This window comes from Scardinius erythrophthalmus, assembly GCF_964197995.2.
Source record: "Scardinius erythrophthalmus genome assembly, chromosome: 2".
In the NCBI taxonomy this organism is placed as follows: Eukaryota; Metazoa; Chordata; class Actinopteri; order Cypriniformes; family Leuciscidae; genus Scardinius; species Scardinius erythrophthalmus.
In genome coordinates, this window is record NC_138222.1 from 54,212,764 (window position 1) to 54,235,932 (window position 23,169).

At 37.2% G+C, this 23,169-nt stretch overlaps 1 protein-coding gene across 2 annotated transcripts in view; it reads left to right on the plus strand.

The window, feature by feature from the left end:
* The window catches only part of eml3 (EMAP like 3), a 39,648-nt gene that overhangs the window by 1,058 nt on the left and 15,421 nt on the right, over positions 1-23,169 (plus strand). The window contains exons 2-5 of one of the 2 annotated variants that reach the window (XM_081359404.1): positions 15,749-15,925; positions 16,104-16,215; positions 17,557-18,003; positions 21,019-21,132. In XM_081359404.1, coding sequence (XP_081215530.1) covers positions 15,749-15,925; positions 16,104-16,215; positions 17,557-18,003; positions 21,019-21,132 — 850 coding nt within the window. The remainder of the gene's footprint in view (positions 1-15,748; positions 15,926-16,103; positions 16,216-17,556; positions 18,004-21,018; positions 21,133-23,169) is intronic. The other variant, XM_081359405.1, reaches the window with a different exon arrangement.

The window sequence follows — 23,169 nt, forward strand, 5'->3', positions numbered from 1 at the left end:
TTGTAGTCAACTCTGTTTACCATAGTCAATTTCTGGAATTTCACTTTTGAAATTCACTGGAATTTCAATTCAAAATCTATTGTTCTGTACATTTTCCAAGCATGTTTTAGTTTACATGTCATTCAGTCTTTAATGACACTGACACAACAACAATGGCTGCAGTTCATTGCGTCATTTTTGTCAAACAAACTCAAGCCAAGTCTCGCTTCCTCTGTTGGCTTTCATGGTTATCTCATCAAACTGTCTCCTTCCCAACTTTCAATGTTTCTGACACTCTATGGCAAGCCGTTTTTGCAGTTAATTGTTCACACTGAAGTAGTATGTGATTGGCTTTTATCAATTAGGGTTTATAAGTAATCCAAAACTCTTAACTCTTCATTAGCTACTATCTCTTATTTATTAAATATAGTAATCTCTCCCAGTAGAGACTAGTATCTTTTCAATTAGCCACTAGTAGTTTTTCATTACATACTAGTGTTTATTATTTAGCAAATAGTCACTTTCCAAATAGCGACAGCTGCTGGTACCTATTCCAGTTTCTCTACAACTTATTTATTAGATACTAGTACCTCTTTATGAGACTGTTATCTATCCCAGTACTTGCTAGTAACATTTCGGTAACACTTTATTTTACAGTGTCCTTGTTACACGTAACATGTAGTTGCTGTAATAATAAGAGTAAATTATGCATAATCACATGCAACTAACCCTAAACCAACCCCTATTCCTAACCCTATAGTAAGTACATGTAGTTAATTATTTGTACTCCGTACTTAAATGTATAATTACACTGTAACAGACACCTTAAAATAAAGTGTAACATTTCTTACCTCACTAGGTAAAAAAAATTCTTGTTTAAATCTAATACGTATGTAGATGTGTTAATACGTAATGTCTAGTCAGAATGACAACTTCAAAATTAATTTTAACACTTTTCTTGTAAGATCCAATAACCTATGCTTCTAGTAACAACTGGAATTATACTAGTGTCTGTTGAATTGCTACAAGAAAAAACTGGAATAAACACTCAAATAAATTAGACAAATTGAAAAAGATACCAGTCACTGTTGGATTACTAAACAAATATTATTTGCATAAAAATAAATACTAGTTGTTTTAGTTTAGTTAGTTTAGTTTATTGATTTATAAAGCACATTTTAAAATGACAGATGAAATATAAAACAGAATTAAAACAGTTTTTTTTTTTAAGAAAAATGTACACCCTCAGTTAAAACATAAAGAATAAAAATAGTTCTTCAAAGAAGATTTACATGGAAACGGAAGAGGAACTTAAAACATGAACGAGGAACTGAGAGTTATAGCTGATTGGATTATCAAAGGGATCTAGAAGCAGTGTAGGGTGAGAACATAACACATATACTGAGGAGCAAGTCCATGCTAAGCTTTAAAAACAAAAAGCAAAACTTTAAAATCAACATGGAACGTAACCGGTACCCAGTGAAGAGAAGAAAGCACAGGTGTGTTGTGCTCACGTTTTTAGTACCAGTCAGTAATCTGGCTGCCGCATTTTGTACCAATTGCAAACGATCTACGGCTGTTTTAGGCAAACCCAGATAGAGCGAATTACAATAGTCCAACCTACATGTTATAAAAGCATGAATAACAGTTTCAACATCTTTCAGCACTAATCTGCTTATCAAACCACAGTGTGGAATTAAAAATGACACCAAGGTTTTTTTTGACACTGTTGCGTACACTAGAAGAGAGGGGACCAAGCTGACTGGCACTGTCAGAAGACAGAGTTGTTGGGCCAAATGCGATTATTTCGGCTGAACTTTCTTCGTCACCTTGGATCTCTGTAACCTCACGAGGGCAGTTGAGTCCAAGGTAGCAGTTACTGTTAAAAAGTATCAACTAATTCATCAGAGGGCTTTCACAGCATTTGGGGTTTGGGTACACATCATTGAATGTCCTGGCAGTAGAGGAATTAAAACATCTAGAAAAACGCAGTGAGTGATAAGATTTGGGGATAGTGCAAGCCAGCACAGAGTCAAAAACCACATTAGAAATTGCAGCAGCATCACAAATTTTAAGATTAGTCACTGAAAAACCAAGATAAAACAAGTCCAAGGTGTGACCCTTCTGGTGTGTGGGTCCAGAAACAACTTGTACAAAGTTAAGTGAGTCCATAAGACATGATTAAAAACTAAAGGTTTAAACTGCTTGCCATAGCTTGCTTGTTGTCTAGACTGCTTTGTTGGTTTGGTAATAATGGGGGTGTTGTAGTTTATGATCGCTTGCAGTGTATGGGTGTCTGTAACAGTGACACCACATGTGCTTTTGTTTTGTTTATTGTCTGGTAACATGCTGGGCCGGTGGAGAGCAGTAAATATCATGGCGGAAGCCCTCTAGCATCATGCTTTTACCACAGATGCTTAATTATTCCCAGCTTGTCTTTCTGTGTCAATCGCCTCAATGTCTGGATCTTGTCAGAAGAGATGATTGCCAAAATATCAGATAATTGGTTGGTGCGACTGCGGTGATTGACAAGTTGACATGGTCTCAGTGTTTTGCTTTCCACATGTCAGAAAATTAGTTTTAAAAGTGTTGCAGTGGAAGCAGTTTTTGTTTGGTAGTTTGTAAATGCATTGATTTTAGGTTTAGATGAGATACGAGAAAGGACATTTAATATGATTATTAAAAGGCACCATGTAATCAAAATGGACAATTCCTTTTTTTTATGGAATATAAATGATTTATCAGTTCACATTGTTTTGTTATTTTTTATTATTACGTCCTCGTAATCTTTAATCAAAATAACTTCCCCTCTCTCTTGCAATGACATCTTAACTCTTCTCTGATGATGTGTTTACTGGCATGAGGGCGGGACAACCTGTCACTCACATGAGATCGACCAATAGCAAACCACAACCATCAAACGATAGTCCTGCGACTCCCGCGCTACATTTTTTGTTGTTCGAGAAGCTGTTTCACATGGATATATACGTCACAATAGGGAAGAACAAACTATCGCAACTTCTGTTTCATGCTGACTTTAATTAGTTAACATTGTCATAATCTCTTTGAAATATAACTCTTTTTCAAACCTTGATATATGAATGTGAAAAGTTTTGAATAGGCTTCCAGCCCTTGTGTGGAGATGTCAAAATAAGGTTTCTTTGATCTTAAAAGCATTTTGAAACTCTACATTGGTTGTGTAGGCTACAGAGTTTGGAAGATATCAAATGCAGTGAGTTACGCGTGTTTAATCCTGGAATTTCGGTTGAGACACAAGTGTTTCTTTCATAACTCACTTGACTGAACAGAAACAGATCTGAAAAGAATTTCTAATGGAAAATTTGGATCGAATCAATCTCTCTCATTTGTTTCTGTTTATCCCGTTGAGTCAAATAAACGTAACTGACGAAATTGTTTGGTGAAACACTACAAAACCTCCCAGCTAGTTTCTTCAAATAAGCCATGAAGGTTTTAGTATCAAGTTTTGTCTTGTCTTTTGTCTTATAGTGGGAGGTGAGAATTTGTGTTAGTGAGTAAGAATGAAGATGCAGGGGCGGACAGTGGCGTACAGGAAGTTTTGCCGTAGCCATAAGAGGTGTAATGCAACGCTGACAGGAAAGAGAGCAGCGGCAGGTGGGCGGACTCAAGTGGAGAAGTACCACACGGGGCTTATGATATGATTCTTTCATTTAATATATCAAAGTGAACAGATGTACTAATATTAGATTTTGTGGAAGGCCAGATTTGTTTTTTTTTAAATTGTTGCAAAATCACTTATTGCCTTTGGTGGAGACCAAACGATTCACAGGCTTGGTTCAGCTGAACTGTTTTGCACGGAGCATATGGTTTTGTAAACCACGGTTGAAATACAGTCGCTCATGAGGGTTTAATTTATTTTTAGCGTATCATTTATTTTAACATCTTTGTTTTATTTGGGCTTGCAGATTCTGCATGTTATTTTGCTTCAGGATCGCAGTTACTCTGAGCTGTTTGAATTTGTGCTGCGTTGTTTTTCAGAGTGTAAGTTATTTGTTTTTGCTACTTTGGGGTTTTTGTACATTTCAGACTGGAAAACAGTTCAGTAGCATTCAAAACTGCATCAAGAAATTTTCAGTAAAACATGAACAAGCTTGCCTTTGCACATTATCTTGATATCGGCTTCTGATTGTCATATTAGATTAAGAAGTCTGTCTTGACGCTCATATACACTCTTGAGCAAAAAAAAAAAGAAAATAATAAAAAGGCCACAAATGGTAAAATGTTTAGTGGTCTTTTGATGGTCTTAACCATTTTAATCCCAAATCACTGGTCAGGAAATTAGCATGAATTGCACAAATACTGCAGATAAAGTAACACGGAAAAGCCTTCCTCAACTTGCAGACAGCTTTTTACAGGAAGAAGAGTCAGTGTTGTTCCCCTCAATGTTAATGCTTCAAACAGTTCATAAGTAGTTGAAAAATGTCTCCCAGTTCGTTTGAGTTTAATGTGAGACCAAATTTCTAATCTGGACTCTGCCCAAGGCCAAAACATGAGCCTGATGGACTTGTTCTCAAGCCGCTACTTGGTTGTATTTGCAATTTGGGTAGGAACATTGTCTTGGTAAAAATAACATCTGATCACTCCTCTTTACTATAACAACTTTTCATTTGTGGGAACTAGAAAGTCTCTTCACTCTCAATACCAGCAGCTGAAAAAGCTCCCCACACAATGACACTCTTCCTCCATGCTTCACTGTGGTAGAGATGCATTTATTATTATATTTCTCAACATGCAACTTGTGTTTCTTTGTGATTCATCACTCCACACACAACTTCCCATATTCTGACAAAAACTTAATTCTGTCTTTGATGACAGAGACTGCAATTGCTTTTTAAGTAGTGCATTTGCTTAAATGTGGCTAATTTTCCTGACCAATAATTTGAGGTTAAGACAATTAAAAGCTTAGTTTAGCCATTTTGGGCTTGGCCCATTTTTTCAAATCTGAACATCATAGCATACTAGCATACTTGTACAGTGCACACTACATTGAATACTGTATCCCACAATGCAATGCACTTGGCCTGGCCTTTCTTTTCAAAGCGCCACAAATGAACCAGGTCTACTTCTTGGCTCATTATTGGATATGACTGTAAACAGTATAGAAAAAGACACAACCAAATTTGTTGCACATTAAAAATGCACTAAATGAGTCATGTGACAAAGTCATGTGTAGCATTTCATAATGCATATTGTTTCACATGTACTGTAAAATGCCTTACGTAAGATTTAAGGCCCCTTCAAGTTTAACTTCAAGTGAAATCGAAGAATGAACTGGTGTGATCAGGCCAAAATGAAGTTCATTTCGGGAGTTTAAAACAGCTTGCCAAAGAAAACTTTCCGGAACAGTTCACTCGAGCTGGTGAACACCTTCAAACTACCTTTGGTTCATGGCAATTATGTGATAGGTAAGTGTGCGTGGAGGCACCGCCTTCATTCACATCAAAATCTCTTCTGGCTCATTTCTTCTGTTCAGTCCCTTGAGGTGAGACGTCCGTGAGTAAAAACATGAACACACTGGAGAGCTGCTTTATACTAGAAATTAAGTTGTAATTCTAATTGAAAGTGACACTGTTTTTTCTTTTTCATGTTTAATATTTTAAAGCTGCTTGCTTTTAAGCAATCTATTCTATAAAGTGTTATATAAATAAACTTGACTGGAGTGATGAATTGCAGAGCTGGTTCAAACAAATCCACATCGCTATGATCAGATCAGATGCTTTCTTAACTGCTGTTTTCCCACCGCTGTCTTTTTTTGTTGTGTGTTTGTGTTATTGAAAAGGGAAGGACATAGCACATATTTATTTAGGCTTACATATTCATCTAAACGCCACTCTTAGCAATGTGGTCAGCATTAGGTATTAGTGCCCGCTAACAGTATACCGCTGCTTGCGTATTTCAAACTTATTTTTACCCCTAAGCGAAGAGCGGAAAAAGAACTTCGCCGTGAGTATATCAGGGCCTTACGTCGGTCGAAAACGTCTATTTGCATTTTGCAGGACATTTATGTTGTAATGTCTATATTTAGTGAATGGTTGTGAAATAAGATAAGGAATAATTTACTATGGGTTGTTGAATTATTAGAAAATCATGCACACGCAAGGTGGTAATGCTGCCATGGTGCGAAGCATTATTTTCTAATAATTCAAGTATCAATTATTCCACTTTATGGTTACCTCACCTCAAGACCTTGTTCAGATGTTGTATTTCAAGACATTTGTCAGATTTTTGTCCGTAAAACGTCTTGTGTGTAGGACTAATTTCTTACACATCTCATCCCATGCCTCCGTTGCTAATTCCTAAAACGTCATTTTAGAGCCAGTAACGGAAGTTTGAGCCATTGATAGCAGACTAATGGAGTTATTAATGCAGTTAATACAGAGAGAGAGATTAGAGATTGTGTGAATTACCTGAGTCTGTGCGTCTCTCAACAGTGTTCGGCTGCGTCTCTACTAATAGCAAAACTTTAAGTTTATCTGCTTCAAGAACGGTGCCGTTATTAACTTTCTAGTAAGAAATGTCATGTAGCTTTTAAGTTGCTCAACTATTTTACTGCTAAAATCAACAGCCCCGTAGCATAAGAGATGTTTATATGATGTTTCATTTGTGCAAACAACACTTTTTTTAGTTGTTTGGACTAACTTGATAGCTCAATAAACACATTTTTGCATATGGTTTGCATTAACGAGAATGGGAGAGCAGAGCATTTAGGGAAACGGAAGGGGAATAAGGGAATGTAATTTGGGACATGGGTTGGCTTTGACGTTCAAAGAAACCATGCAGGCCAAATCCAGATTGGTTTCTCTTTCTTGAATATACAAATCTGATTTTGTGCCTGCATCTCTGTGGTTCTTTTCCTCTGTCACTTTCTCTCTTATATCAATGTGACTCGAAATGTGCTTAATGTTTCCAATGTTTCCGGCAAAATAAGTCCTCTTTGTTCATAAACATTTACAGACTGCATGCTTCTCTGGCCTTGCAAATCTCACCGGGCTCATTTCAGTGCCTCAGGCTCCACCTATCTGACAATTTTCAGCTGAGATACAGGATGTAGAGACTGATGTCTCTCACAAACATTTATTAAGAAAATTAAGAGTTTGCATTGTGCTAGTGTAAAGGTTTTATCTCAAACAGAAAATGCCAGGGGGAAAAATACTAGTGAAAAAAATATATATTTATATTAACTAAACAATAAAACCATACATTTCTAAAAGAAAGAATACTAACTGTACTACAAAAATGAACTAAAAATAAATAGATTTGCAGAGATAAGATTTTATTTTTAATTTTAGTTTAAGTTTTAGTAATTTTTTTGAAAATAACTATATATTTGGCTTTGTGTTTATTTCATACAGCAATTTTAATTAAACTTAAATTAAAATTTTAATTCAACTTTAAAATATTTAATGCGGTTACCTGCCAAAAGCAAAAAAAATGTATTATTATTATTATTATTATTATTATTATTATTATTTTCAGCTTTATTTCAAATACCGAAACAATTTAGTAGTTTTAGTTCATGATAAAACACACTGCAAGTGAGAGTGAAAGTTCTCTCAAACACCCTTCCTCACCTTTAAGGCTCATTTGCAATCTTTCATATGCAGAGAGAAAGCAAAAACTACTGAACGAAAAAAAAAAGAAAAGAAAAAACCCCTCAGATGAACATAAACCACTAATTGGTTCCTCATGTGCACAGGAGTGCAGTTGGCCTGCTCACATTGGCCAGATAGATGTGGCTCGGCGCACAACCGACAGACCATATGAAACACTCAGATAGAAACTGGCTTGGTGTTAATGAAAGGCTAAGTTTACTTATGACTGTCCGCACTATTAATTGCAAGTGATGAAATAAGATTTGTGTGTCCAGAAATATCCAACTCATCTCCATGGGTTGATTGGGTAATGATGTAGCAGGCGTACCCACGTATGTGCAGAGGTTTTCAAAATGGTTGCAGGAAAAATGGAGGTGCATCATCTCACTCTCCAAATAAGCGGCATGTCGAGTCGCGGTGCAGAACTCCTTCATTGCACGTGAAAATGCCAAAGTCCTTGGACATACCATTTGAACCATTCGTCCAGACTGAGACGCATCTGTAAAAATCTTTGAATCCGATTTGAAAAAATCCGTTTTCATGTGTTTTTTTGCTGTCCTGACTTTCAAAAACCCATCTGGATAAAATCTGGATATGCAAAAAATGTAAGATGCAAGTAAGCAGGTTAAGATCCTGTCACTTTTAGTTTATAGACTGCTTCAGTTTTAGAACCAGAAGCATGAGGACAAGGAAGTTATCATTGTCCTCATGCTTCTGGTTTATAAAATGACGGTACTCTAAATTCATGGAGGCCAATTTAAGCCTTTTTACTACTTGATGCTATCTCTGCCGTTCTCGCCCACTCTTTTCTCGGATGGCAGACAGACTGTGCCACATAATCGCCGCCTGGTAAAAGTTACACTGTTACCAGCCCACTGGCATTTTCTGCATTTCTGTGTGTTCTGGTTGGCTTGATTTTAATAGGTGCAATAAAATAAAAAAAACCTTATAATTTCTTTTATTAGTGCTTCTTGACCATAATAGCAGCAAGGTATTTAGGACTACATTTGGATAGGTTTCTAATTGGATTTTGAAGGTCTCCTTCAATAGGTTTACATGCATTCAAGGTCAAAAACCACTTTAATTTTCTCTTAATATCCATTGCACATCACCTCATTTCTCAAAGAGTCTGAAAACGGTTCATTGGAAGATCCAGTCTCTCTAAACCCCTCCTTTCCAAGAGTCTACTCTACTCTGATTGGTCAGACGGCCCAGTCTGTCTGTTGTGATTGGTTTACTCTGTTCTGATTGGCCAAAAGGCCCAGGTTGTTGTGATTGGTCTACCATTTACAGCGCATGTCAGAAACAGACGCCTATTACCATATCTGAATTTCAGATCCGGAGGCTTCCTCGGCACTTGATACACAATGATAAGAACAGGAATGATGGCGTCTGTATTTCTGTATAATTCCAGCGTGAGTCCTGATCCTTTTGAAGTGAATCAAAGTGGATTCACAGCACTGAAAACAGCGTCTTCTCGACATGTCGACAACATGAACTAAGCTCTTCCAGTCTCAGCTTCAACTACAGTGTTTGAGGGTCAAAGCAGATGTTGTTCGCTGAAAGCCAATGAAGACCATAGACTGGCATTATGCAAATTTATTACGTTGTTACTTCGGTATGTAACAAGAAGAGAGACTGGAATTACTGACGACTCGTTTCAGCAGTTCAGAATCAATCCTATTTTTAGACAATAACTTTATTTGTTTGACCATTGATCTTTAAAACATAGCAGACAATTTACATTCAGAAACAGAAATATTACACACTGTATTGATGGTAATATTCTAAAAAGAAGAAAGATATCAAAAGAAAGACCATAAAGAAACACTGACGCTGTTGAAATGTAGAAATTATTGTGTCATATCTGAGCTTTTTAGGTTTGCGAACTGGATTTATGATTCATGATTATTGCTCATACTTAAGGTTAGTGATTTGACCAAACCCCAGGTATTAAACTTGGGCTGAACTTGCACTGTTTGTGCAATGGAGATATATGATACTTCAAATTGGACAGCTTTTTTTTTTAGCTGTTACTTTTCTGAGCTTTCAAACTTGATTTTTCTCATGGTGGATGATAAAATGTGCAAGACATCCCATAGACTGACTGGAGGGACTTAAGTCATATCTTATTACTATAATATCATAGACACTTGGGGTGGGCTTTTCTGACTTGGGCAAGTAGGTAACCACTTAACCACCCAAAATACCTTAGCAACTGCACTGACATGCTTAGCAACCACTCTGAAAATCATATCAACATCACATCTGTTCATGTAGAAGTAGTTAAGAAGATTTACACCACTCAGAATGTGGGAACTTCACAGATTAAACGGGTGAATGGATTAAGTTAATGTGGAAAGATTGGATTCTTGAGACATCTGTCTCTCATTATAAGCCATTTGTAAGTTCTCATTCAAACAGGTGTTTAGACAGTACGGTGAGTTATAGTTTGGATCTGTATATGTTGGGCATCTCAGTTGAATCTGTATAATCCCCACACACAGCTAAAATGAAAACTTTACCATGCAAAAATAGAGCACTTTGTTCCTTTCTTTTGATTACGGTCCAAACCAGTCGGGTCGTATTGTATTACACTACAATGAGTTGTACTGACACAGAATGTACTTGGCAACTCGGGCCTTTTGTTTTGTGACTGCATTGAATCTACCACAGAGAGAACATAGGTGGGCTTAATGTTGGAAACTTTGACCTGTTTGTACTAGTTACGCCATTTTTATTATTGTGTTTAGGAAAATTGTATGGGAGCGGGATGTTTAAATTTGATAATTCTTGTACTTGTGTTAAATCAAAAAAAAAAAAAAAATACTAGTATATACTATACTAATACTATGGCTCACTCATAAACCTTTCCATAGCTTAGGTCTGTTATTAAAGTAAATACTGATGATTTGATATCAGCATGGAATGACAAGTTTTGACATCCTGGCAGATCTGCATTACAATTATCCCTGTACTGAATATTTCTTTTGCATGTATCTGCTTGTCTTCAGTCTGTTAAGAGACTGTTGGACCACATGGAGTTCAGCCAGAGGTTGACTTTGATGTAAATATACTGCAGATCTATCGCCACATCCTAGTTCATTTTTGTGTGTAAAATTTGTTGAAACGTCAGACTAAGTGGTCCATGCTGCCCTGTAGTTGGCAAGCATTTATAGTTTAGTATAACTCCCTTTTGTTAACCCTTTTGTAAAGTAAAATCTTCTAGAAAAATACTGTTTAAAAGGAATGGGCGACCCAAAAAGGTCATACAGAAAGATCTACAGGTTTGAAACAATGTGAGAGTGAGTAAATAATGACAGATTTGTTTGTGTGTGTGAATTATCCCTTTATAGGGGAAAAAAGTCTTATTTTGTTCACAACTGTGACTAGTCACCATATGCAGTCATAAATGAAAGTTATTTAATGCAAACACGATTTGTAGCATTCATTGCGCTTCATAAATCTCAGGCTCTTTTAATAGATTCACTATTAGTCCATATTTGTGGCAGCTGTGCACTCGTAGCACTTTGGCCCTAGTTTAATCTATTTGGTGTGTTTGTGGTTTTGGACGATGGTTGGTCTTGTGAAACTGAAAAACATGTTAGCTAGACGAGAGCGCCCTACATCTTCAATGAGCCCATTGTGGGAAGAGAGCAGAGGAGTCATGGTTCTTGTCCAGAGGCATTGAATAGCCCTGTTTATGAGTCTCTGTGTGTGAGAGAGAAAAAGAGAAAGTTAAAGTAATGCGTGTGACTTTCGGCTTCATTTTATTTGTCCCTGTCTGAAAGAGCGCAAAACGCCTCACGTTGTGGTTCAGGAAGTCTGGACCTTTGGTTGTGCGCACTTCCTGTTGTATTGAACTTGAGTCGATCATTTGCAGCAGCTTGTCTTAAGAGCTACATTCATTTTTTTGAGTGAAACCATTATTTTAGTTTTGAAGAACCTTTATGCCAAACAGGTTCTTTTTAAGGAGAAATGTCATAAATGATTGCATAATACTTGAATGTTTAACATGTTATTTCAGATTTTTTCTAATGCTAAGGTGTGTTTACGAGCCGTTTCATAATTAAAAATGTATTACAACTAAAACCATATAATAATCCCATGATGGAATCCCTAAAAGTTTATATATGTGAAGCTCCTGATTTCTTCAAAAGGGCTTTTAACACTGCGCTTAACCCCGGGTTATCGTCGTTCTAAACACCACTTTTTAAACACCCTGGATAAAGGAACGTTTCATACTTGTAATTTAGAAGCAGGGTTAGTACTGTTTTTGCAGTGCCAAACTTGTAGCCTATAGTGTGAAACGAAGCAGTGTTAAAACTAAACGTTTAGCAAAAGACAACCAATAGTGTATATATTTGCATGCTTTTTACAGTCACGGAAACACTGCACATTGTATATAAACGGTAAATTCAGCGTTTGAGAGGAAAACTGTCAACTGCTAACAGAAAACGTGACAATTTGAGTGAAGAAGATACCGTTTCATTCTTACATTTATAGTCCGAAGTATCCATTCCGGATAAACTCGGTAGTACAGTCGGCAATACAAGGATGCTCAATGCTAAAGCTTTTATGTAAACAGGTCACATGCTTCCAATCAATGACACTGACCCTGCAAATATGCAAATAAGAACGTTAACCCAGGGTTTAGGAATGTAAAATGTGAAACATCAGCTTATGAATACTCAGGATTAATTGTTAACCCCCGGGTAAATTATGAGCATTATGAAACTTGAAGTAAGATAACCCAGGATTCAGTTTACCCCAGGGGTTAGGATGACCCAGGGTTAACAAGCCTATTTCAAGTGTGAAAAGCCCTTAAGAGTGTAATTATCAAAGGAATGTTACTGATTTGGAATCTCACAGAAAATCATGAGATTTGTCCCTCAGTTTGTAAAAATAAATCATGATAACAGTACAGTGCACCTACAGTTAAAGTCTATGGGAAAAGTCTATGTGTTATTAAAATAACACATTACACATAACACATAAGGTTTATGATAAAACTTACTCATTGCTTGTTTGCAAAAAGTATAACAGAATGGAATGTGATGTAACTAATAACTATCCATAAAGTACTTAGAAATTCACATGAATTAGGAACTGATAATTCAATTTATTTATTTAGACAATTTTACTCAGATAACAGTCTATTGTGTGGAATCTTATTGTATGAGCTTTTCAATTCTTCCTTTTAAAGTCCCCATGAAATCAAAATTGACAATTCTTTTTTTTAATGGAATATTGCAGTGTTTATAAATGATTTATCCGAGCACTTCATTATTTTTTTATTTTTTTTTTTCAAATTCATGTGCCCTCATAATCTTTAATGAAAATAACTTCCCCTGCCTCTTGCAGCGACATTTCTTCTCTTCTCTGGTGACGTGTTTACTGGCACGAGGGCGGGACAGCCTGTCACTCATATGAGATCGGCCAATAGCAAACCACAACCATCCAATCAATTCCCCATGAACAAAATCTGTTTAACTCGGATACATGTCACAATAGGATGGAAAAGACCATCGCGACTTAAAACCTCTGGAATGTCTTTCCCCTTGCAAGTGCATTAATGTAAACATAATTTTTGCTCGTTTAAATACAGACTAAAGGGAAAGTTGAAATTATTATCTGTGGGACTCGAGTCACTCGACAGAATGCTGCAGATGCTGCCAATGAGATTTAAATTGTATTGATGGCACAACGTTTGAATAGCACCTTTGAATAAACTATTGTTTTGGTCTAGACAGTAGTTGCTGGCTCAATAAAGTTCACTGCTGTAGTTCAGTTCTGTGTATCATTCGGTCGATTAAGGGTTATCACTGAAGAGGAAATGCTTCAGGCGTAAAAAATCTTGGGACAGAAATAGATTAGTCAATAATTACAGGTAATCAAGGCATAATAAATAGGGGTGAGGGCAGTGTGTGTGGGGTGGAAATCAGGACTTTGAGAGTGTTTATCACTTTGATGCAGTTTATCAGCCATACACAACAACAATATGAAGGCTTCTCTTGACATGTATGATTGAAAAGTCTAGTGTTTTTGCACTTGAGTAGTGGTCCCTGATATGTATATATTATATGAAATTTAATGATGGCACAGTAAATGTACAAAAAGTGCTGAACACATTATTTGGCACACATTTTTTTTTTTTTTAAAGACACTGTTTGCAAGGCTGTTTGTGAATGAATTTGGACTAGTAAAACAGGTGGAATGAGCAATTAATCATCCTGGTGGTGGATATATTTGCTAAAAGATTATTTTGTCAACTTGGCATATATAATTTTTGGAGCAGACGTCACAGTTACGATGCTGCTGTTGTGAGTGCATTGTGGTGGCAGAATGTGAAAAACAGTGGAAACACGTGGAGAAAAACAGGCAAGATTCACGGATTAAGAGAAAAAAAATCTTCTTGAGCTTTTGCATGTCATAATTAAGATGCAAAAAAAATATGTTTTTTATTTTTTACAGAATACTAGCCAGTTTGAAGCAAAGCACAGACGTTTATGGTTGCAAGCCATTAAACGAACAGAATGAACTGATGTACCCTGCGACGATTAGCCTACCCTACCATAAAAGCATGAATTTGACGTAAACAATAGATCTACATTATATTCACATATGCAGTTCATAATGTATTTAGCCCTACAGTTACAGCATGAAAGGATAGCTAAACCTATAACAATTTTCATAGATAACATTTAAAACGATTACTGTTTGTTTTCATGTGGCCTATTGTAACAGAAAACAGAGATATATTCCTGCTTATCCCATACTTTATTCAGTATGTTGAGGCCTAGACGGCTGAACACTTAGGCAGTAACAGTTGCACTAAAGACTCTTAATGACTCTCATGCAGCTTCTATTACATTCCAGGATTTAAGAAATTAAGAAAAACATTTTGTGTTTTTGTGTGTGTGTGTGTGTGATTTAGAAGCTATTATTTAGGTTATAAAAAGTTCACATATATCCTAAACCTCATACACTTATGAAATTTTGCATTCAGAAAATGTATCCTTTTTAGGGCTGGGCCCGAATAGTCGAATATTCGAATATTCGTTCGGTGGGTTGGTATTCGATTTGAAAATTTGACATTCGAATATTCTGTTTTTTTTTGTTGTTTTTTTGCACACCTGGGATTCCCCGCGAAGCGGTTTTCATGCGCGCTTGAATAAGGCCGGCGACACACTGGCTGCGTGGCGTGTCCGTTTTTATTTCGGCTCCCATGTTAACAGGTTGGAGTTTGCACACTGCCTGCGTGAGGCAGTGTGCAATTTAAACTTCGTTCTCTATTTAAATTTCGTTTTTCTTTTTTTAAATTTCGTTTTTTCTTTATTTAAATTTCGTTTTTATTTATTTAAATTTCGTTTTTCTTTTTTTAAATTTCGTTTTTTATTTATTTAAATTTCGTTTTTTCTTTATTTAATTTTCGTTTTTATTTATTTAAATATACCCTTTACTGTTTCAGTAATTTGTTAGTCAGAAAAATATTAGACTACCTTAAAAGTATTGCTTAAGTTAACAGACCTGTGTGTGTGTGTTTTATATCACTAGTGCAGTGTCCCGTTCTTGGAGCATATAAGCCCTCCCCGCGTGAGGTGCGTCGCTTCCCGCTCGCGCTGTTCTGTAGTTTACTAAAAGTTTATTAATTCTGAACGTGTCGCGTCTCCCGTGTCCATCTATATTTTTACCAAATGCAACACTGCACTCCCTTGTGAAGTTGATTGGATGAACGGCTCTCGAAATAATCAAAATGCAAACGGACAGACAGACACTGAGAATACTGCCTTTATTAAAGAGAAGAATATGTTCAGCCCCCTCTCTCCGAAGCTTCGAATATTCGATGTTCATTACTACCGAAGCTTCGAAAAATGGTATTCGGACCAGCCCTATTCCTTTTAGGACCATTAAGATTCTTTGCATCTCATTACTTTAATGCAAATAAATAATGTGATTTTATTCAAACTTTGAAGTACTTAAATAATTATACGAAATGGCCGTTTATGTTGCACTGCCTTTATTTGATTTTTTATTTAATAATTTTTTATTTTTATTTTTTTTCGTTTGGTGTGACATTTGTCCCAGATGTGTTCTTTGTGAGATCTTTATAATTATGCTTTGTTGTTTTCATCTAGATGATGTGTCGGCAGAAAGCAGCACAGGGTGTCCAGACAGGCTGTCTTTAATGGAGGTGCGCCTCCAAGCACAGGAAGATGAAATAACGCTACTGAAGTCCTCATTGGCCGACGCCTTACGCAAACTCCGCCTCCATGATCAACAGATACCCCTGCTTAAGCAGCAGCTGATTGCTGGTAAGAGGTTTGTTAATGAGCTACTGTAAAGATATTGCCACATGTTTTAAATGTATTGCTACAGATTTGATTGCATTGTTTTTTTTTTTTCTAAATTAAAGTTATTGTTGTATAGAGACTTCATGCAAATATATGTGTGTCTGTGTGTCTGTGTGTCTGTATGTGTGTACAACATCAGTGAACCCTGCTGCAGCCCGAGTGTTAAATCATTCCTGTTACGTGGATGGGATCTCTAAACCTTGCAGACTGTCTACCAGCTCTCTTGATGGATGTCACCAGACATCCAACAGGTACAGATGACTCTGGATAGTGTTATTTACTTTAATGATTAGCTTAAAAGGTAACACAGCAACATTATATGTGGAGTTAAAGTACAAGGCTGATTAACAGAAAACAGTCAACTCACAGTCACACAGTTATTTGTTAAAGTAAAGTAAACTGTCATCTTCAAATGAAATGCAGTAACATCTTGCTGAAGTTGCAGATATGCTTGACGATACTGAGAAGAGAAAAGCTCTGTGAAAAACAGTCTGGCTGCCCACGTGTTTAATACAAAGAAGCAGAGCAACATTCCTTGGCAAACTTCACATTTGGGACATTGTGGGCACTGGGCAGCATCCAGGGAAAAGGGGAAAACTGAAAAAAACTCTGTTGTTTGTGTTTATCATTTTTTGTTTCTTCAGTTTCTTATTTGTATGTCAGGAAATGTAAATTACAGTTGCTCTTTTAAGTTTACCACAGGCCTGCGTTATTGTATTGTGATTAGTTTGAACTGTGCCTGAAATGTTGTAGGTTTAAACCCCACTCGGACTGAACCTTGAGCTATTGCCATCGGGCCATTGAGCAAGGAACTCCGGTTATGAAAGTAGTAATGAAAGGATTTCATAAATTAGAAATCTGTCATCGTTGACTCCCACTCATGTTCTTCCAAACCGTATGACTCTTCTGCTGAAAACAAGCAAATGTATCAAAAAGAATTGCCATTTATGTTTAATATATTAATTCTCCCAGTTAATGTTAATAAAGTTTGAGAACAAGCAGCTTTGTCATAACTACAGCAAAAATGCCAAAATTATCTTGGCTGACAGTAAATGGGGAGGCCTTCAAATAATGTGTTGGACAACAATGTCAACATATCAGAAAGGTTAAAAACCACTGCCATAAACGTATCATTAAAGTAGTCCAATTGAATTTTTAGCAGTCTTTTGAAGTCAAATGATAGCTTTGCTGACAAACAGGCTGAAATTTAAGTTGCTCTTGCTTGTATTGAGTTCAGAAACAGTGCATCAAATCTCTCTGATTGGTTCATTGGTTCTCTGAATGAGAATAAAGACTATTTTCAGATTCTGGGGTGTTGGATGCATAGAGGTAATGAGCCCCCCTGCCCCTTTAATCGCTACAAGTAATTGTCGAATTGCGGTGACCCCCGGAAACGTGATTTTACCCCCAATGTGTTCCATGAAAAGAAAGTCATAGATGTTTGGAACAACATAAGAATGAGTAAATTTTCATTTTTGGGTTGTTGTTCACTTTAACTAACAAGTAGCATTTTTTTCTCCCAAACAGACAGCATTTCTAGACAATGTTCATCTCAAACACAATTAAACACTGTTTTGTTTGTGTATCTTTAGCTGTATCTCAAACACAGCTGAAAATGGGGAGGGCGGGGCTAAAACCATTTCCAACCGCAAACCGAGCACTAGTGACATGTGCACACAGACCGAACCGTGGATCCCAAATCACAATGCCGTCCCGCTGGCCCTGACACGGACCAGCCAGAGTCTCTCCTTGGAGGATGCATTACCTGAAGGCGTCCCTTTCGCTGATGAAACCCCGACCAAGCTCAGGGGAGAGGAGGAAGACGGCAATGAAGACCAAACCTGGAGCGCCCTAGTAGAAGACGCCATCCAGCCCACCACAATCAGAACCCTCCAGCAACAACTGAGCAAAAGCAGCGAAGACAGTCAGGGTTCATGCCCTCAAACCCCAACGTCCTGCTCGCCGGCACCGCCAAAAGAGCCGACCTCCATCCCATACGGAGGCCCACTCTCCGCCATTCGGGAGGATGAGAAAACACTGTGCGTTGACCCCCGAAAGTGGAGTCAAGCGTTGGCTGGCTGCTTGAATTCACTGCCTCTGGTTTTGGTTTTAATCCTAACACTAATGCTTGCGTTGCTGCACAAACCAAAGTTACAGCTTGTTGAGCCGGTTTTGGCACCCAGATTGGGCTTTATTTACATACAAGCATGAGTGGATAATCATTAGGAGCGTGCGATTTAGGTCAGCTCTGATTTTACTTGAGATGTTAGTGCATCAGTTTTAGGGTACGAGTTTTGGAAAAAGTTTCGAGTACAGAAGACAACGTTCATTCCAGGCCTTTAGTTGGCGATGTTACTTTATAAAGAAACACTATGCACCTGCGCACATTTGCATTTTTCTACAGAGCGGTGAATACAATCAAGACAGATGGTGAAAGCATTGAGCATGTAATGCTCATGACGTCACCGTCTCCACAAATTTGTGTTTTTGTCATTTACATGGAGAGGATAACAGTTTTTGAAAATGAAACTGTTATCCTCTCCATGTAAATGACAAAAACACAAATTAATTAAAGAAATTAATAGATTACATTTATAGATGATATACATTTATGATCTCATTTATAGATGTTTTAACGTACTACTACTACCATTACTCTTTCAATACATATATACTGAAAACAATAGAAAAAAATAAGTTGTAAAAAATATATGAATATACTCAAAATAGTATATTCAAGAGATCTATTATACTATTATAGTATATGTATTAAAGTACATATAGAGACATGGTTCCTGTTTATTTAAACTGAAATAACATTGCAAAAGATATTTTTTAAAAAGCTTTAAAAAACTAAGTACTTTAGTAACGCCAGAGACACAGACGTTTGTATCCCTAAGGGCACTTCAGGATGACGAATTTGACAGTATTATTGTACTTCTGGCATTCATTCATCTCTTTTAAAGAGCACAGCTCTGTGCCAACAGAGATTTACATTTGTTTTTGGATTTAGTTCATGCTTTGACTTCTTTGGAAATGCATTGTGATTTGTGGGGACAGATGTCAGAGTTCTAGTAATTTTAGCTTTGAGTTTTTAATAGGAAAGGGATGGACAGTTGGCAGCAAGTGTTTGTTCAGTTGCAGTGTTGATTTAGTTAGGTAAGGCATGCTTGTCCGTTAATACGGTTGCAAGAATAGTGCATCATTCCTCAATAAATGCAGCTGTAACATTGTGTAATCGAGACCCGTCGACTCCCCTTCAGGTAAATACGGAACATGTGAGATAATTTCTAAACCGTAAAGCTGTCAGTGTGACAGGAATGTCGAAATGTCTGAGTATATATGTCAGAACAGCTCCTGGGAATCTTGTCTGTAACACGGTTTTGCAGAAACACAAAAGCTCATGATTGAGCATGCTGGGGCATTAAAATCATACTAACCCATCAAATAATCTCACTTAATCTCATAAATAAAGCAAATCTCTTGATTCATTGACTGATTTATCTGCATGCATGCTTTGGGTGGTCTTTCGGTGTGTGTAAATGTCTGTGTAACTTCTGTATTTCTTGGTTCCCTCAAATGGAATGTTATAATTCTTGTGGGTGGATTTTGTTCCATGTAAACAGCGCTTTACTGATAGTTATGTCCCGTCCCTTCTGGGTATCCTTGCATGGATATCAAGCAAAAGGGTTATCGAGTCCACGTTACGTGATGCTAGAGTGTTACGGCAGATTGTTTCGCAACAGAGCACCAGACAAAAATAATAAACAATGCCTGCTTCGTTAAAGATTCACGCTTTGTTTAGTTTCAGCATGAGGGAACAGTTAAAAATGTCTAAACGTGACCAATCAGTGTATGTAAATATGCTGTAAGAATGTTAAAGTGGTTTACGAATGCATCTCAGAGCCTGGCTACCCAGAATTAAATACTACATTATGAACTGAACAGTGAACAAGATAACGCAAGATTACGTTGACAGAAGGTTGAAAATGACCTACAGTGGCCCCTAAGATTCTTGAAGACCATTTCAGATGGTGGTCTGTAACTTGTCTCTCTTCTGCTAGATTAGCACTGAATGAAAACAGTGGTGTGTTTTTTAAAAACATTTCGTGCAGACGAACTCTGAAACTAATGCCGTACCATGGACCACACTGGCACGGTTTGAAAGTTCAATGCATGACAAGTTCCATGCGTTGATTAAATAGACACTGACCATATGTTACAATTAAAATTAAGTTAGGAAACTGCTTTATAAATGTCTTTACTGTCAATTCTGAGAAATGTAATGTATCCTTAGTGAATAAAAAAAGTATTAATTTCTTTAAAAAAAGAATAATAATCTTACTGACCCCAAATTGTTGAATGGTAGAGTATATATGATGGAAAATGAGACTTATATGATAATAAATGAACATTTATTTTATAAATGTTATAAGACATTTGTGCATTGTCTCTTAAGTTAGCAGCCTGGCTGATATAATGTTTTAGACTACCATAAAGAATGTGTTAAAAGTGTGTCAGGGTAAGGCTTCAACATTATTTAAAAGTGGACAGCCCCCTTTATCAGCCGCGTTTCACTTCTCTGTCTGTCACCGCAAGTATCATCATTGATCACGTGACCACAGTTATTTCCTGTTTCATGTAGCTTTTATTGGATGCCTCTAAGGGTATTCAGAAGAACAGGAAATAGGGCGTGCAAGAGGAAACAATCCCTCAGTGAGCACAGACTCATACTCCCTCACTCAATAAGTATATGGGGCAAATTCACTGTGACTCAAACATTAACTCTGATTTCTGATTTATTTGCATGGTTTTCTTGTGTGTGTGTCTGCATGATGGATTGATTCTGGGTGATTGTGGGTTGTTGGTTTTTAATAATAGGTGCATTTGCATGCTGTCCAAACTTGATGGGAAACTCAAATCACGCTAAGCACGTTCTGTGACGTTCATGTTAGCATGCTCGTATCTGCATTGATTAATGCTTGCATGCACTCTGTGAATCAGATTTTTATGCCTCATGGAGTAATTAACTAATATCTCTTCTTGAAAATCAGGGTCAGGAGGAACAGTGAGAGAAGTAAGGACTCTCAAGACAAGACCAAACTGCGGCTTTCTAAGAAAGCGGCCTCCTCGACCAACTTACTCACACGGTCTCCGAGTCTGGAGAGGTGAGAACCGCTTTTTTTTTCAGTTCATGCTCTGAACTTATCACTCATCATAAGTGAATCTTTCAGAGTAAATAAATACGTTAAGCTCTATCAGCACAATCTATGATGCTGTCGATTACCACAGAAAATCGTTATGACTCATCCCTCAGTTTATAGAAACAACAGAAAGATTGTTGTGGTAATGCAAATACAATAGATATCTCTGGAGCAAGTCTATCAGAGGTTTGTAAAAGAAAAACAGCGATTCTCTTATTGTTCAAGCATTTACAATGATTCTGTTATTTAAAGGGTTAGTTCACCCAAAAATGAAAATTATGTCATTAATACTCACCCTCATGTCGTTCCAAGCCCGTAAGACCTCCGTTCATCTTCGGAACACAGTTTAAGATATTGTAGATTTAGTCCGAGAGCTTTCTGTTCCTCCATTGAAAGTCAATGGACGGTATACTGTCCATGTCCAGAAAGGCAATACAGACATCATCAAAGTAGTGTATGTGACATCAGTGGCTCAATCTTAAGTTTATCAAGCGGCGAGAATACTTTTTGTGCGCAAAAAGTAAACAAAAATAACGACTTTATTCCACTATTCATTTCCTTCTCTCTAGGCCTCGAGTGAGTTCACGTAGTGTTTTTGCGCAGCGCGTCTGTGTTGTACATCACACTCATCACACATGACCAGCAAAAGTATTCTCGTCGCTTGATAAGCTTAAGATTGAGCCACTGATGTCACATACACTACTTTGATGATGTCTGCATTGCCTTTCTGGACATGGACAGTATGCCGTCCATTGACTTTCAATGGAGGGACAGAAAGCTCTCGGACTAAATCTAAAATATCTTAAACTGTGTCCCGAAGATGAACGGAGGTCTTACGGGCTTGGAACGACATGAGGGTGAGTCATTAATGACATAATTTTCATTTTTGGGTGAACTAACCCTTTAAGTTGTAAATTTGTTTAAATCATCAATCACTTAACAGTCGGTGAAGTTTGCTCCATGTAGGATTGTTTGTGTTATGTCCGTTGTTGCTTGAATTTCATGTAAAAAGTTACTGGGTTTACCAGGTTTTTCAAGTTTTATCAGTTGGCCCATTGGAGAAAGGTGTGCAGCCCCTCAGGCAATATGTAAGGCACCTAGTATCTCCATTGTGCTTCATTTTTTCATTGTGCCCCTATTATGCTATTTTAAAGGTTCCTAATTTTATTTTGAAGGTTTCTTACAATAGGTTTACATGCATTCAAAGACAAAAAACACTTACATTTTCTCATAATATACATTGCAGCATCATCTCTTTTCTCACAGTGTCCGAAATGATTCAATCAAGGATCCATTCTCTCTAAACTCCTCATTTGCACAAGCCTACTCTGCTCTGATTGGTCAGTCTGTTGTGATTGGTCTACTCTGCTCTGATTGGTTAGACGGCTCAGTCTGTTGTGATTGGTCTACTCTGCTCTGATTGGTTAGACAGCTCAGTCTGTTGTGATTGGTCTACTGCAGCGCAAGTCGAAAAAGAAACCCCTATTACTGAGTCTGAATTTCAGCTCCGGAGGCTTCCTCAGTGTTTGAAGCGAACAGTAATGATGGCATCAGTTTAACTGTATCAATTCAAGCGCAAGCATGCAAAGTGGATTTGCTTTTGTAGCACAGAAAACTATCTCAACATGTTAACAAAAAACTCTTTCAGGCCTCATCAGCTACAACCACTGTGTTTGAGGGTCAGAGTAGATGTTGTAGTAGGACACAGTCAGCCAATGGACTTCATTATGCAAACGTGTTACAAACCTACATAGGTTTGTAACTGGAAGTGAGACTGACATTACTGATAACTCATTTTTGGCAGTTCAGTATCGATTCTTTCTTTTAGGAGACAATAACTCCAGCACTTTGATCTTTAAAACTTTGCATACCTTTTACATTCACAAACAGCTGTATTACACGTTACATAAAAGGTAATATTTGAAAAAGCATAAAAGGGGCACTTTAAGTTGGATGAGGGAAAATGATTTAGTACTAACTGACAGAATGCCACAGATGCTT